The 17624-nt window shown below is 49.9% G+C and overlaps 1 protein-coding gene across 1 annotated transcript; it reads right to left on the bottom strand.

Annotated features, from left to right (window-relative positions):
• Positions 1-278: 278 nt before the first annotated feature.
• LOC109885305 (transcription regulator protein BACH1-like) lies at positions 279-10359 on the bottom strand. The gene is made up of 6 exons (XM_031807695.1): positions 10229-10359; positions 7862-8119; positions 4427-5584; positions 3851-4366; positions 1082-1288; positions 279-905 (listed from the first exon to the last, which is right to left on the bottom strand). Exons 2-6 carry the CDS (start codon positions 8117-8119, stop codon positions 636-638), a joined length of 2409 nt encoding a protein of 802 aa, XP_031663555.1. The 5' UTR covers positions 10229-10359; the 3' UTR covers positions 279-635.
• Positions 10360-17624: the final 7265 nt, after the last annotated feature.

The following is a 17624-nucleotide window of genomic DNA, read 5'->3' as shown; positions in this document are numbered from 1 at the left end:
GTTAGAGTGTAGGGCGGAAGGTAGCCTAGTGGTTAGAGTGTAGGGCGGAAGGTAGCCTAGTGGTTCGAGTGTAGGGCGGAAGGTAGCCTAGTGGTTAGAGTGTAGAGAGGCAGGTAGCCTAGTGGTTAGAGTGTAGGGCGGAAGGTAGCCTAGTGGTTAGAGTGTAGGGCGGCAGGTAGCCTAGTGGTTAGAGTGTAGGGCGGAAGGTAGCCTAGTGGTTAGAGTGTAGGGCGGAAGGTAGCCTAGTGGTTAGAGTGTAGGGCGGAAGGTAGCCTAGTGGTTAGAGTGTAGGGCGGAAGGTAGCCTAGTGGTTAGAGTGTAGGGCGGAAGGTAGCCTAGTGGTTAGAGTGTAGGGCGGAAGGTAGCCTAGTGGTTAGAAATCTTTCCTCTGTTTAGGAGTTGTAGCCTATTATAATATTATGAGCAGAACATGGTGGTGATGATGATGATGATGATGGTGATGATGGTGGTGATGAAGATAATGGTGGTCCCTACAGGTGTCTTGACTAACACCTTTGTTGGTCACACTATTCCATGGGCAGGGTATCAGTCACCTGTTCACAGGTATGTACCTGAGGGTCTGTCCAATCACCTGATAGCTCCTCCCCTGTGGGTGTGTCCTTGGGAGAGCTGGTCTAAGATTCTCGGGGTTCTGAGGCTGAGGAGGAGGCTGACAGAGAAGCCAGGGGCTGTAGTCGCCTCTCTAGCCGAGGGGAGGCTGGGTGTGTGGGGGAGATGAGAGCAGAGAGAGGGCAATATGCGGAGGCTGGGACCTGGAGTTGTTTGGGACTCAGGGCGGACTCACTGCAGGCCCTCTGACACAGTTCAGACACACTTTGCCAAGTCTTCAGTTTCATCTGGATCAGATTGGTCCTCTCTGTCATGAGATGATCCTTCTCTGTCCTCTGGGAGAAACACAGACAGGGACAGCACAGAGACAGGGACAGCACAGAGACAGGGATAGCACAGAGACAGGGACAGCACACAGAAATCACAAAACACACACACACACACACAGTACATTAGTAAATCTAATTGTCCTTTCCTGTAGCAGCTTTAAGAGACAGTCATGTCACCTCACCAGTTTGTCGATCTCACACTCCAGGTTGTGTATACAGTCCAGCTTCCTCTTGCGACAGCGCTGGGCTGCGCTGCGGTTCTTACTCCTGCGTCTGACGTCGTGGACAAAGTCCAGCTGCTCTCTGGTCAGAGTCTGGTGCCTCAACATCAGCTGGAAGTCATTCCTGCTCAACGCCAAAATCTGACCTACAGAGAACGGCAGCTGTAACTGGAAAACACGGAGAGGATCAAGACCGGTCTGGATTGGATCAGATCAATACGTTTGACCATATACAGTGGGACAAAATAGTATTTAGTCAGCCACCAATTGTGCAAGTTCTCACACTTAAAACGATGAGAGAGGCCTGCAATTTTCATCATAGGTACACTTCAACTATGACAGACAAAAGGAGAAAAAAAATCCAGAAAATCACATTGTAGGATTTTTTATGAATTTATTTGTAAATTATGGTGTACCTATGATGAAAATTACAGGTCTCTCTCATCTTTTTAAGTGGGAGAACTTGCACAATTGGTGGCTGACTAAATACTTTTTTGTCCCACTGTACATGTGATGGGTCACACACACACACCCTCTAGTAGTACTGTAGTGTACTGGTCACACACCCTCTAGTAGTACTGTAGTGTACTGGTCACACACACACACCCTCTAGTAGTACTGTAGTGTACACTACAGTACTACTAGAGGTTGTGTGTGTGTGACCAGTACACTACAGTACTACTTGAGGGTGTGTGTGTGACCAGTACACTACAGTACTACTAGAGGGTGTGTGTGTGACCAGTACACTACAGTACTACTAGAGGGTGTGTGTGTGTGACCAGTACACTACAGTACTACTAGAGGGTGTGTGTGTGTGACCAGTACACTACAGTACTACTAGAGGGTGTGTGTGTGTACACACCCTCTAGTAGTACTGTAGTGTACTGGTCACACACCCTCTAGTAGTACTGTAGTGTACTGGTCACACACACACACCCTCTAGTAGTACTGTAGTGTACTGGTCACACACACACCCTCTAGTAGTACTGTAGTGTACTGGTCACACACACACACCCTCTAGTAGTACTGTAGTGTACTGGTCACACACACACACACCCTCTAGTAGTACTGTAGTGTACTGGTCACACACACACCCTCTAGTAGTACTGTAGTGTACTGGTCACACACACACCCTCTAGTAGTACTGTAGTGTACTGGTCACACACACACACCCTCTAGTAGAGATAGAGAAGGGAAACTGAGATCCTCTGGCTGTAGGAGCAGGACTCTCCCTCCCTCTCTCCCAGTATCACCTCTCTGGTCCTCTGGCTGGTCCCTCTCTCCCAGTATCACCTCCCTGGTCCTCTGGCTGTAGGAGCAGGACTCTCCCTCCCTCTCTCCCAGTATCACCTCCCTGGTCCTCTGGCTGTAGGAGCAGGACTCTCCCTCCCTCTCTCCCAGTATCACCTCCCTGGTCCTCTGGCTGTAGGAGCAGGACTCTCCCTCCCTCTCTCCCAGTATCACCTCCCTGGTCCTCTGGCTGTAGGAGCAGGACTCTCCCTCCCTCTCTCCCAGTATCACCTCCCTGGTCCTCTGGATATAGGAGCAGGACTCTCCCTCCCTCTCTCCCAGTATCACCTCCCTGGTCCTCTGGCTGTAGGAGCAGGACTCTCCCTCCCTCTCTCCCAGTATCACCTCTCTGGTCCTCTGGCTGGTCCCTCTCTCCCAGTATCACCTCCCTGGTCCTCTGGCTGTAGGAGCAGGACTCTCCCTCCCTCTCTCCCAGTATCACCTCCCTGGTCCTCTGGCTGTAGGAGCAGGACTCTCCCTCCCTCTCTCCCAGTATCACCTCTCTGGTCCTCTGGCTGGTCCCTCTCTCCCAGTATCACCTCCCTGGTCCTCTGGCTGTAGGAGCAGGACTCTCCCTCCCTCTCTCCCAGTATCACCTCTCTGGTCCTCTGGCTGGTCCCTCTCTCCCAGTATCACCTCCCTGGTCCTCTGGCTGGTCCCTCTCTCCCAGTATCACCTCCCTGGTCCTCTGGCTGTAGGAGCAGGACTCTCCCTCCCTCTCTCCCAGTATCACCTCTCTGGTCCTCTGGCTGGTCCCTCTCTCCCAGTATCACCTCCCTGGTCCTCTGGCTGTAGGAGCAGGACTCTCCCTCCCTCTCTCCCAGTACCACCTCCCTGGTCCTCTGGCTGTAGGAGCAGGACTCTCCCTCCCTCTCTCCCAGTATCACCTCCCTGGTCCTCTGGCTGTAGGAGCAGGACTCTCCCTCCCTCTCTCCCAGTATCACCTCCCTGGTCCTCTGGCTGGTCCCTCTCTCCCAGTATCACCTCCCTGGTCCTCTGGCTGTAGGAGCAGGACTCTCCCTCCCTCTCTCCCAGTATCACCTCCCTGGTCCTCTGGCTGTAGGAGCAGGACTCTCCCTCCCTCTCTCCCAGTATCACCTCCCTGGTCCTCTGGCTGTAGGAGCAGGACTCTCCCTCCCTCTCTCCCAGTATCACCTCCCTGGTCCTCTGGCTGTAGGAGCAGGACTCTCCCTCCCTCTCTCCCAGTATCACCTCCCTGGTCCTCTGGCTATAGGAGCAGGACTCTCCCTCCCAGTATCACCTCCCTGGTCCTCTGGCTGTAGGAGCAGGACTCTGCCTCCCTCTCTCCCAGTATAACTCACCTCCCTGGTCCTCTGGCTGTAGGAGCAGGACTCTCCCTCCCTCTATCCCAGTATCACCTCCCTGGTCCTCTGGCTATAGGAGCAGGACTCTGCCTCCCTCTCTCCCAGTATGACTCACCTCCCTAGCCTTCTGGCTGTAGGAGCAGGACTCACTGTCTCCCTCCATATCGAAGCAGTCCGAGTCTCCATCATCCCCAGAGGTCAGAGAGGACACACAGGGACTCTTCTCTGACTGGGATGACCCCTCACAGCCCGGCAGCTGGGCGTCCCCTAACCCTGTCCCTCTGTCCATCTCCCTGTCTGTCCCACTGTCCATCCCTCTGTCCAGGCCATGGAGAAAAGGACAGTCCCCGGTGCTGGAGGTGAGGTACAGCTGGTTCAGCCAGTCCAACTTGGGGCTCATGCTCCGGGGATTCAAGGTGGAGCTACTGCCCTGAATGTTCTCAGGCCCAGTCTCAGGTAGGGAGTCCTGGAGGAGGGAAGGAGGAGGAGACGAGAGGTCTGACCAAAGACCATGGGCCAAGTGTTCAGCCACCTCCCTCTCCATGCTGCTCCTCTCTTCCCATCCGCTCTCTCTCCTCTCTTCCTCTCCTCTATCTCGATCCATCTCTCTCCTCTCTTCCTCTCCTCTATCCATCTCTCTCCTCTCTTCCTCTCCCTGTCCTCTCCCTCTATCCATCTCTCTCCTCTCTTCCTCTCCTCTATCCATCTCTCTCCTCTCTTCCTCTCCCTCTCCTCTCCCTCTATCCATCTCTCTCCTCTCTTCCTCTCCCTCTCCTCTCCCTCCCTGCTCCTGTTCTGTCTTTGGCTGACTGGGGATGGAGACAGCTGGATCTAACCCTTCACGGTGCCCTCTACCACCTAGAACACAACCTCCTTCCCCCACACCTCCAGGGCTCTGATGGCCAAGCCCAGGTTCCTCAAGGGGGCATCGGTGTGATGCAGTACCCACTGTCCCCTCATCCAACCCTGGGCTCTGTTCACAGCTGACAGTCCTACCACTGGAAACCTCCATGAGTGGAGATCTAAGGCAGCAGACTCCAGAAGCCTTCTCTGCTTCTCTCCTCCTCTCTTCCACCTCTCCTACCCCCTCATACTTGTCTACGTTCTCCTCGGCTGCCTCTCTCTTTTCCCCATCCTCCTCTCCTACCCTCTCCTCAACCTCTCCATGTCCTGGCTGGTTAGTCTGTGTCTGTGAGCAATGGGAGGAGTTCTCTCCAGAGATCTCCACTGCAGGACCCTCCTTACAGCCCCCACTACTGGAGCAAGGTAGACAGGACCGGGACTGAGGCAGAGGGCAGCCCTCCTCAGTGAACACTGGGGAATCAAGGGTTGTTTCTGGGATGCAGACGTCCAGACACACACTGTCCTTCCCACAAGCCAGCTGGAACTTACAGGACTTGGGGCACCGCAGGGAGTCATCAGTCTGGGTGTCTGATTGGAAATTGACTTCAGGAGGAGGGGCGGGGGTTTCGCTTTTACATCCTGTCACACTATTTGTTGGTTGGCTGCTTTGACAGGGGGCTCCACCCACATCCTGTTCAACGGGCGAATCAGAAACCACCCGGACCCCTTTGTCATCATCTAAGACATCCTTGTTCGTGTCGATGTCGCTAAGCTCTGACCCGGGGGACTGTCTCCTGCACCGTGTCTTACAGCAGGTCATCCTCTGGAAGGAGGCCGAACTGCTGCTGAAGAACTTGGGCAGGAGGAAGTCAAAACAGGCCGAGTCCAGATCCCTGAAACCCAGAATAGAGGCACAGTGTCTTATCTCCATGACATTATCTTTACTGAAGAGCAGCTTGGAGGTGTAGACAAACTGCAGCAGTGGTTCAAAGCCACTCACCGTCACCTTAGAGAGAGACACAAAGAAACGTAGTCATGACACAGCAATACACATTAAATCGACCACAGCTAAACCAATGTGGTCACACACACTCTGCTGATTCAGGATGTTCCAGATATTTCCTATCTGACAGAGCATCTCATCTCTTAGCCAAACTACACTCGTGTGATGAGTAACCTTGGGAACGTAAGATTTGTGTTCGGTTTAAGCTCAGTGGGATAACCCCCTGGACCTAAGCTCAGTGGGATAACCCTCTGGACCTAAGCTCAGCTCAGTGGGATAACACCCTGGACCTAAACTCAGCTCAGTGGGATAACCCCCTGGACCTAAACTCAGCTCAGTGGGATAACCCCCTGGACCTAAACTCAGCTCAGTGGGATAAACCCCTGGACCTAAGCTCAGTGGGATAACCCCCTGGACCTAAGCTCAGTGGGATAACCCCCCGGCCCTAAACTCAGTGGGATAACCCCCTGGACCTAAACTCAGTGGGATAACCCCCTGGACCTAAGCTCAGTGGGATAACCCTCTGGACCTAAGCTCAGTGGGATAACCCTCTGGACCTAAGCTCAGTGGGATAACCCCCTGGACCTAAACTCAGCTCAGTGAGATAACCCCCTGGACCTAAGCTCAGTGGGATAACCCTCTGGACCTAAGCTCAGCTCAGTGAGATAACCCCCGGACTTAAGCTCAGTGGGATAACCCCCTGGACCTAAACTCAGCTCAGTGAGATAACCCCCTGGACCTAAACTCAGCTCAGTGGGATAACCTCTGGACCTAAACTCAGATCAGTGAGATAACCCCCTGGACCTAAACTCAGCTCAGTGGGATAACCTCTGGACCTAAACTCAGCTCAGTGGGATAACCCCCTGGACCTAAACTCAGCTCAGTGGGATAACCCCCTGGACCTAAACTCAGCTCAGTGGGATAACCCCCTGGACCTAAACTCAGCTCAGTGGGATAAACCCCTGGACCTAAACTCAGCTCAGTGGGATAAACCCCTGGACCTAAGCTCACTGGGATAACCCCCTGGACCTAAACTCAGTGGGATAACCCCCTGGACCTAAACTCAGTGGGATAACCCCCTGGACCTAAGCTCAGTGGGATAACCCTCTGGACCTAAGCTCAGCTCAGTGAGATAACCCCCGGACTTAAGCTCAGTGGGATAACCCCCTGGACCTAAGCTCAGTGGGATAACTTTCTGGACCTAAACTCATTGGGATAACCCTCTGGACCTAAGCTCAGCTCAGTGAGATAACCCCCTGGACCTAAGCTCAGCTCAGTGGGATAACCCCCTGGACCTAAGCTCAGCTCAGTGGGATAACCCCCTGGACCTAAACTCAGCTCAGTGGGATAACCCCCTGGACCTAAGATCACTGGGATAACCCCCTGGACCTAAGCTCAGCTCAGTGGGATAACCCCCTGGACCTAAACTCAGCTCAGTGGGATAAACCCCTGGACCTAAGCTCACTGGGATAACCCCCTGGACCTAAGCTCAGTGGGATAACCCCCTGGACCTAGACTCAGCTCAGTGGGATAACCCCCTGGACCTAAACTCAGCTCAGTGGGATAAACCCCTGGACCTAAACTCACTGGGATAACCCCCTGGACCTAAGCTCAGTGGGATAACCCCCTGGACCTAAGATCACTGGGATAACCCCCTGGACCTAAGCTCAGCTCAGTGGGATAACCCCCGGACCCTACGTGCCAGACTGTAGATTAGTGGACTACGTGCCAGGCTGTAGATTAGTGGACTACGTGCCAGGCTGTAGATTAGTGGACTACGTGCCAGGCTGTAGATTAGTGGACTACGTGCCAGGCTGTAGATTAGTGGACTACGTGCCAGGCTGTAGATTAGTGGACTACGTGCCAGGCTGTAGATTAGTGGACTACGTGCCAGGCTGTAGATTAGTGGACTACGTGCCAGGCTGTAGATTAGTGGACTATGTGCTTTAGATTAATGGACTACGTGCCAGGCTGGAGATTAGTGGACTACGTGCCAGGCTGTAGATTAGTGGACTACGTGCCAGGCTGTAGATTAGTGGACTACGTGCCAGGCTGAAGATTAGTGGACTACGTGCCAGGCTGTAGATTAATGGACTACGTGCCAGGCTGTAGATTAATGGACTACGTGCCAGGCTGTAGATTAGTGGACTACGTGCCAGGCTGTAGATTAATGGACTACGTGCTTTAGATTAATGGACTACGTGCCAGGCTGGAGATTAATGGACTACGTGCCAGGCTGTAGATTAATGGACTACGTGCCAGGCTTTGTTCCCCTCTCACCTCCTGAGGCAGGGTGATGACGAGCCCTGGGCCCGCGTGAGACGAGGCCCTGTGAGTGAAGTATTTGCTGCAGGAAGCTAGCACAGAGCGATGGGCCCTGAAGCTCCTCCCTTCCACCACCACTGTGATGTCACACAGCAGGTCACGCCTGCGCTGGTCGTCCAGGCAACGCAGCACATGGCAGCTGTGCACCGAGGACTCAAAGGTAAACACGGAGGACCGCGGGGGGCTCTCCAGACTAGACATGGAGATGGACATCTGTGGAAGACACACAGAGAGAGTGAAGATGATGACATGTAAAAAAAAATATATATATATATATATCTTATCCTACTTGTTAAATACAGTGTAGCCTAACCAAATGAGCTGTTACAGACTATTAAATATTGTAAACCCCCATTGAGGAGGATTAAAACCAAACAGAAACAGATTTAACAACTTAGGTGATGACATCTCAATGTCATTATTCAGCGTAATGAAAGTTAACAGTTACAGTTACTGTGTGGACCAGGACGACTCCCGATCACAGCCAGGTTGCGATACAGCCCAGGACCGAACCAGGGTCTTAGACCGCTGCGCCACTCGTGAGGCCCCTCAAGATAAATATTTTTTAAATAAATAAATTACAAATTCATTTACGCTTAAAATATCCTTAAATCTCAAATATGACATTACAGTCAATTCTGTATAGGCTACTATAGCCTACATGTCTAACACCTGACTGAAGAATGAACTCAACGAGCTTGATTTGGATTAGTCATGCACCGCGGGGTGTGTGTGTGTGTGTGTGTGTGTATGTGTGTGTGTGTGTGTGTGTGTGTGGTTTGGCGTAACAGCGTGGAGAGTCCTGAGTCATGCGCTCCTGCTGATTAAAAGCCAATTCACGCCTGAACCGAAAACGTGGTCGGTGACGCCGTATGGGGGGGTGTGACGCAATGGCGGAGCCTCCCGAGTCGAAATTCAGCTCTGTGCCGCGTCATCGTGGCCTCTACATTTTGTAAGAAACGTGGTGGGCTCCGTATAGTTCCGCATTGACATGATTGGTTGTCTGTCGATGAGGGTCCTGTATAAACACAAACTGCCTTCACAACAGCTCTGCACAATATGTATGAATGCCCTGACTTCTGCAGAGGACAGATCACCGCTGCACGGCCGACGCAGATAACAGATGTAAAGCCTTTCGGGATGAGCAAGCGATTTCCCGTCTGTCCCGTTCTGTCCCCACCCTTGCGGATTTGACCGCATAACTGCCTGGTTTTCCAAGTAACCCACAGTAGAGTTCACAACCTACATGGCTTCACTACAGATTATAGGTCTGTATTTACACGCACAGACAGCAAGGTTTGTCCCAGTTGTCAAAAAGGAAACCTTGGATGGCAAATTTGCGCTAGTCAGGTTCAAATCCTATATTTCCAACCTTCTATGTCTTTGGAAAAAGGACGGGCTAAACAGTTCTGTGACGGGCTAAACAGTTCTGTGACGGGCTAAACAGTTCTGTGACGGGCTAAACCGTTCTGTGAGGGCTAAACAGTTCTGTGACGGGCTAAACAGTTCTGTGACAGTCTAAACAGTTCTGTGACAGTCTAAACAGTTCTGTGACAGTCTAAACAGTTCTGTGACAGTCTAAACAGTTCTGTGACGGGCTAAACAGTTATGTGACGGGCTAAACAGTTCTGTGACAGTCTAAACAGTTCTGTGACGGGCTAAACAGTTCTGTGACAGTCTAAACAGTTCTGTGACAGTCTAAACAGTTCTGTGACAGTCTAAACAGTTCTGTGACAGTCTAAACAGTTCTGTGACGGGCTAAACAGTTATGTGACGGGCTAAACAGTTCTGTGACAGTCTAAACAGTTATGTGACGGGCTAAACAGTTCTGTGACAGTCTAAACAGTTCTGTGACAGTCTAAACAGTTCTGTGACAGTCTAAACAGTTATGTGACAGTCTAAACAGTTCTGTGACGGGCTAAACAGTTATTTGACCGGCTAAACTTGATGTTTACTCCAAACATTACCTATCGGAATATAATAGAATGTAGACTATATATCTGAGACAACAGCTTTTCAAGAAACACACCTGACCCTAAAAGTGATTTTGATCTTAACAGTGACCAAAAAGTGGACAATCGGGGGCAGGTTTACAGCCAAACCGAAGAGATTACATTACGTTGAGATACACCGCAATGAAATAATTCACCATGTAAACGAGGCATTTAGGCTACCAGAGCCCGCTGTATAGACTAGATAGACTACTCCAATAACGTACTTTGATAATAAAACACACAGTACAATAGTAAATGTCTAGTGTTAATAGGTTTCTAACCAAACAACACAATTTAGTGAGAATAAAAAACGATCAGCAGAACTAACCTGACATCGGTTATCCTACAACGACGACGAGCTGAAATCAAACAGTTTTATATTCACGACGTGAGAAATCCACTCGGTCTTCAACTTTTGCTGACAACTTTAACTGGTGGAGCCAATCCTTCGGAGCTTTAGTCTTCTGACTTTCAGCCTGAACAGTCACCTTTCCAACGTTCCCTTATTGGCTACGGTCTCTCTCTGTCACAGTTAACTTCCGCATTTAAAGGCATCCAGCAGCCTACTGTAGCCAGTGTTTGACTGGCATTTTGTGAAAGAGGGTCCTTTGATCAAGAAAGAGAAAGGGGAATAGATAGTGAATTATTTATTGTATTAATGTCTATTAACCCTTTATTAGCCAATGTAAAGTGCATACTTTTATCTGAAGGTGTCAGGATGCCTTTGTTGCCATCTCTCACAGAGATCCCTTTGTTGCCATCTCTCACAGAGATCCCTTTGTTGCCATCTCTCACAGAGATGCCTTTGTTGCCATCTCTCACAGAGATGCCTTTGTTGCCATCTCTCACAGAGATCCCTTTGTTGCCATCTCTCACAGAGATCCCTTTGTTGCCATCTCTCACAGAGATCCCTTTGTTGCCATCTCTCACAGAGATCCCTTTGTTGCCATCTCTCACAGAGATCCCTTTGTTGCCATCTCTCACAGAGATCCCTTTGTTGCCATCTCTCACAGAGATCCCTTTGTTGCCATCTCTCACAGAGATCCCTTTGTTGCCATCTCTCACAGAGATCCCTTTGTTGCCATCTCTCACAGAGATCCCTTTGTTGCCATCTCTCACAGAGATCCCTTTGTTGCCATCTCTCACAGAGATCCCTTTGTTGCCATCTCTCACAGAGATCCCTTTGTTGCCATCTCTCACAGAGATCCCTTTGTTGCCATCTCTCACAGAGATCCCTTTGTTGCCATCTCTCACAGAGATCACTTTGTTGCCATCTCTCACAGAGATCCCTTTGTTGCCATCTCTCACAGAGATCCCTTTGTTGCCATCTCTCACAGAGATCCCTTTGTTGCCATCTCTCACAGAGATCCCTTTGTTGCCATCTCTCACAGAGATCCCTTTGTTGCCATCTCTCACAGAGATCCCTTTGTTGCCATCTCTCACAGAGATCCCTTTGTTGCCATCTCTCACAGAGATCCCTTTGTTGCCATCTCTCACAGAGATCCCTTTGTTGCCATCTCTCACAGAGATCCCTTTGTTGCCATCTCTCACAGAGATCCCTTTGTTGCCATCTCTCACAGAGATCCCTTTGTTGCCATCTCTCACAGAGATGCCTTTGTTGCCATCTCTCACAGAGATCCCTTTGATATATGTGAAACTTTCTTGGAAACATTCAAATCTGGCCTATAAATCTATTTATTCACAAGCTTCTCAGTAACTGGAGCGACACCGGGGAGGGCTGGAGCGAGACCGGGGAGGGCTGGAGCGAGACCTGGGAGGGCTGGAGCGAGACCAAGGAGGGCTGGAGCGAGACCGAGGAGGGCTGGAGCGAGACCGAGGAGGGCTGGAGCGAGACCTGGGTGGGCTGGAGGGAGGGCTGGAGCGACACCGGGGAGGGCTGGAGCGACACCGGGGTGGGGTAGGATTTGTTATGTTCAGGTTTCCTCTCTAATACACAGACACACAGAGGGAGAGAGTTTTATTGTTTATTATCTATTTCACTTGCTTTGACAAGGTAAATACAGTGGGGCAAAAAAGTATTTAGTCAGCCACCAATTGTGCAAGTTCTCCAACTTAAAAAGATGAGAGAGGCCTGTACTTTTCATCATAGGTACACTTCAACTATGACAGACAAAATTATAAAAAAAATCCAGAAACTCACATTTTTAATGAATTTATTTGCAAATTATGGTGAAAATAAGTGTTTGGTCAATAACAAAAGTTGATCTAAATACTTTGTTATATACCCTTTGTTGGCAATGACAGAGGTCTTCACAAGGTTTTCACACACTGTTGCTGGTATTTTGGCCCATTCCTCCATGCAGATCTCCTCTAGAGCAGTGATGTTTTGGGGCTGTTGCTGGGCAACACGGTCTTTCAACTCCCTCCAAAGATTTTCTAAGGGGTTGAGATCTGGAGACTGGCTAGGCCACTCCAGGACCTTGAAATGCTTCTTACGAAGCCACTCCTTCGTTGCCCAGGCGGTGTGTTTGGGATCATTGTCATGCTGAAAGACCCAGCCACGGGAGTCTGCAATATCTTCAATGCCCTTGCTGATGGAAGTAGGTTTTCACTCAAAATCTCACGGTACATGGCCCCTTTCATTCTTTCCTTTACACGGATCAGTCGTCCTGGTCCCTTTGCAGAAAAACAGCCCCAAAGCATGATGTTTCCACCCCCATGCTTCACTGTAGGTATGGTGTTCTTTGGATGCAACTCAGCATTCTTTGTCCTCCAAACACGACGAGTTGAGTTTTTACCAAAAAGTTATATATTTTTTTCATCTGACCATATGACATTCTCCCAATCTTCTTCTGGATCATCCAAATGCTCTCTAGTAAACTTCAGACGGGCTTGGACATGTACTGGCTTAAGCAGGGGGACACGTCTGGCACTGCAGGATTTGAGTCCCTGGCAGCGTAGGGTGTTACTAATGGTAGGCTTTGTTACTTTGGTCCCAGCTCTCTGAAGGTCATTCACTAGGTCCCCCCGTGTGGTTCTGGGATTTTTGCTCACCGTTCTTGTGATCATTTTGACCCCACGGGGTGAGATCTTGCGTGGAGCCCCAGATTGAGGGAGAGTATCAGTGGTCTTGTATGTCTTCCATTTCCTAATAATTGCTCCCACAGTTGATTTCTTCAAACCAAGCTGCTTACCTATTGCAGATTCAGTCTTCCCAGCCTGGTGCAGGTCTACAATTTTGTTTCCTGTGTCCTTTGACAGCTCTTTGTTCTTGGCCATAGTGGAGTTTGGAGTGTGACTGTTTGAGGTTGTGGACAGGTGTCTTTTATACTGATAACAAGTTCAAACAGGTGCCATTAATACAGGTAACGAGTGGAGGACAGAGGAGCCTCTTAAAGAATAAGTTACAGGTCTATGAGAGCCAGAAATCTTGCTTGTTTGTAGGTGACCAAATACTTATTTTCCACAATAATTTGCAAATAAATAATAAACATTTTTTAGCAAATGAGACGGAAGGATCACGCTGACGGAAGTCCACATAAACACGTCTGTTTCATAATAGAGACGGTTATTGTGCCACGTACAGAGTAGGTCATCGTCATGTTGTTTCCCCTTCCACGGGTAACAACAGTTAGAACAGGGAACTAGTAAGAAACACAATGTCATTATGACAAGCCTACTCCCCCCATTTTAATAACAAAAACTTCCACTATTTCGCAACAGTGGCAGAATATCTCATCATATCACCCATCTACTTTAATGCCTTACATTTCAACCACATCGAGAACCATCCTCGATTGTAAATGCCGCTTTGTTATCCTAGTATATACATGGGGAACTGAGGAGGGGCAGGACCCTCAGACCCTAACATGGAGGGAAGAGAGGGAGAGGAAAGAGCAGTTTATACTGCATCACACCACCTGCTGTTCTTTACAAGCTCTGAGATTCACAAACCCAGACTACTATCAGAACTACATTCTGCCGGGTTGTACGGACGGCCCTGCTGGGTTGTATGGATGGCCCTGATGGGTTGTATGGATGGCCCTGATGGCCCTGCTGGGTTGTACGGATGGCCCTGATGGCCCTGCTGGGTTGTACGGATGGCCCTGTTGGGTTGTACGGATGGCCCTGATGGCCCTGCTGGGTTGTACGGATGGCCCTGTTGGGTTGTATGGATGGCCCTGCTGGGTTGTACGGATGGTCCTGCTGGGTTGTACTGATGGCCCTGTTGGGTTGTATGGATGGCCACGATGGCCCTGCTGGGTTGTACAGATGGCCCTGCTGGGTTGTACGGATGGCCCTGCTGGATTGTACGGATGGCCCTGCTGGATTGTACGGATGGCCCTGCTGGGTTGTACAAAGCTTCCAGAAAATTGGAACGGAAATGGCACCACACCAAACTGGAAGTCTTCCGACTAGCTTGGAAAGACAGTACCGTGCAGTATCGAAGTGCCCTCACTGCTGCTCGATCATCCTATTTTTCCAACTTAATTGAGAATAAAAACAATGCAAAATGTACACTGCTCAAAAAAATAAAGGGAACACTTAAACAACACAATGTAAATCCAAGTCAATCACACTTCTGTGAAATCAAACTGTCCACTTAGGAAGCAACACTGATTGACAATACATTCCACATGCTGTTGTGCAAATGGAATAGACAACAGGTGGACATTTTTGGCAATTAGCAAGACACCCCCAATAAAGGAGTGGTTCTGCAGGTGGTGACCACAGACCACTTCTCAGTTCCTATGCTTCCTGGCTGATGTTTTGGTCACTTTTGAATGCTGGCGGTGCTTTCACTCTAGTGGTATCATGAGACGGAGTCTACAACCCACACAAGTGGCTCAGGTAGTGCAGCTCATCCAGGATGGCACATCAATGCGAGCTGTGGCAAGAATGTTTGCTGTGTCTGTCAGCGTAGTGTCCAGAGCATGAAGGCGCTACCAGGAGACAGGAGACGTGGAGGAGGCCGTAGGAGGGCAACAACCCAGCAGCAGGACCGCTAACTCTGCTTTTGTGCAAGGAGGAGCAGGAGGAGCACTGCCAGAGCCCTGTAAAATGACCTCCAGCAGGCCACAAATGTGCATGTGTCTGCTCAAACGGTCAGAAACAGACTCCATGAGGGTGGTATGAGGGCCCGACATCCACAGGTGGAGGTTGTGCTTACAGCCCAACACCGTGCAGGACGTTTGGCATTTGCCAGAGAAGACCAAGATTGGCAAATTCGCCACTGGCGCCCTGTGCTCTTCACAGATGAAAGCACGTTCACACTGAGCACATGTGACAGACGTGACAGAGTCTGGAGACGCCGTGGAGAACATTCTGCTGCCTGCAACATCCTCCAGCATGACCGGTTTGGCGGTGGGTCAGTCATGGTGTGGGGTGGCATTTCTTTGGGGGGCCGCACAGCCCTCCATGTGCTCGCCAGAGGTAGCCTGACTGCCATTAGGTACCGAGATGAGATCCTGAGACCCCTTGTGAGACCATATGCTGGTGCGGTTGTCCCTGGGTTCCTCCTAATGCAAGACAATGCTAGACCTCATGTGGCTGGAGTGTGTCAGCAGTTCCTGCAAGAGGAAGGCATTGATGCTATGGACTGGCCCGCCCGTTCCCCAGACCTGAATCCAATTGAGAACATCTGGGACATCATGTCTCGCTCCATCCACCAACGACACATGGCACCACAGACTGTCCAGGAGTTGGCGGATGCTTTAGTCCAGGTCTGGGAGGAGATCCCTCAGGAGACCATCCGCCACCTCATCAGGAGCATGCCAGGCATTGTAGGGAGGTCATACAGGCACGTGGAGTTCACATACACTACTGAGCCTAATTTTGCCTTGTTTTAAGGACATTACATCAAAGTTGGATCAGCCTGTAGTGTGGTTTTACACTTTAATTTTGAGTGTGACTCCAAATCCAGACTCCATGGGTTGATAAATTTGATTTCCATTGATAACTTGTGATTTTGTTGTCAGCACATTCAACTATGTAAAGAAAAAAGTATTTAATCAGAATATTTCATTCATTCAGATCTAGGATTTGTTATTTTAGTGTTCCCTTAAATTTTTTGAGCAGTGTATTTGACACTGTTGCAAAGCTAACTAAAAAAACAGTATTCCCCAAGAGAGGATGGTTTTCACTTTAGCAGTGATAAATTCATGAACCTCTTTGAAGAAAAGAGCCTGGTTCCTCTCCAGGTTTCTTCCTAGGAAGTTTTTCTTAGCTACCGTGCTTCTACATCTGCTTTGCGTTTTAGGTTGGATTTCTATGTAAGCACTTTGTGTGACAACTGCGGATGTAAAAAAGGCCTTTATATTTGATTTGACCTACTAGTCAAAGACGGTTGATTCAGACAGTGTACTCTACCAAGTATGGTCTATCTACAGACTCAGGGGGGGGGGGGGGGGGGGGGCGTGGCTTGTAGTCACGATCGGCAACACACCGCACCCACCAAGAAGTATCACGCGAGAGTTGGGTTCAACAGGGTCTAGCTCCAACAGATATTTAATATTGCATTAGCTCGCTAGTGGGCGTGGCATTAGCTCGCCAGTGGGCGTGGCATTAGCTCGCCAGTGGGCGTGGCATTAGCTCCCCAGCGGGCGTGGCATTAGCTCCCCAGCGGGCGTGGCATTAGCTCCCCAGCGGGCGTGGCATTAGCTCCCCAGTGGGCGTGGCATTAGCTCCCCAGCGGGCGTGGCATTAGCTCCCCAGCGGGCGTGGCATTAGCATTAGCTCCCCAGCGGGCATGGCATTAGCATTAGCTCCCCAGCGGGCATGGCATTAGCTCCCCAGCAGGCGTGGCATTAGCTCCCCAGTGGGCGTGGCATTAGCATTAGCTCCCCAGCGGGCGTGGCATTAGCTCACCAGTGATGCATGTATTGACGTAATGCTAGTGTGTGCGGCTTGTAATGTAATTAATGCAAATGGGCTTCATACTGTTACAAGTACCTCCAACAAGGCCGTTGGCACGGCGTGTAGCTACGACAGTCCACATATACTAAAACCTACCAGTCAAAGCGCATCACCCATCAGAAATCAGTCACTGACTATCCTCTCACTGAGTCAAAATTGATAATGTCCTTCATTGCCCTGATTAGAAACAGACCATGTGAAAGCTAAGCTAGTCTAATGAGCTTCATTGTTTCAATTGTCATGTCTCTTCCCATTGAATTTGCCACTGCACTTTAAACTATTGCCCAGTTCCAACTTATTCAAATCATACAGCAAGTGTTGTGCCATAAATAAAATAAAAAAACACCAGAATTGAAATGATAATTACACAGTTGAGGCCACAGAAAAGACTGGATATTTAAGCAAATTGAGATACAGATTTGGCCTGTGACTTGACAGGAGAGTGGCGCCATCTAGAGGCACCAAACACTACCACTTGACAGGCACAATCTACTGTACGGAGTCTTCGTCAGATGTTCTCATCAGTCAGCAGCACCACCACGGTCAACAACCCTGGGTCTGCAGAGATGCAGTTGACATAGAATGTACACGCGCCAGTGGGCGTTCACTCTTGATTCAACAAAATGCCTCTTCCCTGGGTCGTGTATTTCAGCGAAGGCTTACTCAGAAGTCTTCAGATAGAGATATTCAGATTTGTATATACCTGCTAGCACACCTTGCAGCCCTCTACGACAACTGTCCATAGTCTCACGTGACCATCCTTCCAAATATCATCCGCTGGATGTGAGAAGCCTGAGATTGAGGCTTTAACCACCATTAAAAAACAGCAACATAAAAACCACCAAGGA

Source organism: Oncorhynchus kisutch, linkage group LG28, assembly GCF_002021735.2.
Source record: "Oncorhynchus kisutch isolate 150728-3 linkage group LG28, Okis_V2, whole genome shotgun sequence".
NCBI lineage: Eukaryota > Metazoa > Chordata > Actinopteri > Salmoniformes > Salmonidae > Oncorhynchus > Oncorhynchus kisutch.
The sequence above is the reverse complement of the archived record's forward strand: the minus strand, read 5'-3'. Positions and strand labels throughout refer to the sequence as shown.

Excerpts from the sequence above, each read along its gene's own strand:
- LOC109885305 (XM_031807695.1), bottom strand. The coding sequence starts at position 8,119 with ATGTCCATCTCCATGTCTAGTCTGGAGAGCCCCCCGCGGTCCTCCGTG. Across the intron at positions 5,585-7,861 it reads TCATCACCCTGCCTCAGGAG|GTGACGGTGAGTGGCTTTGA; the intron begins GTGAGAGGGGAA and ends TCTCTCTCTAAG. Across the intron at positions 906-1,081 it reads AGTGTGAGATCGACAAACTG|AGGACAGAGAAGGATCATCT; the intron begins GTGAGGTGACAT and ends TGTTTCTCCCAG.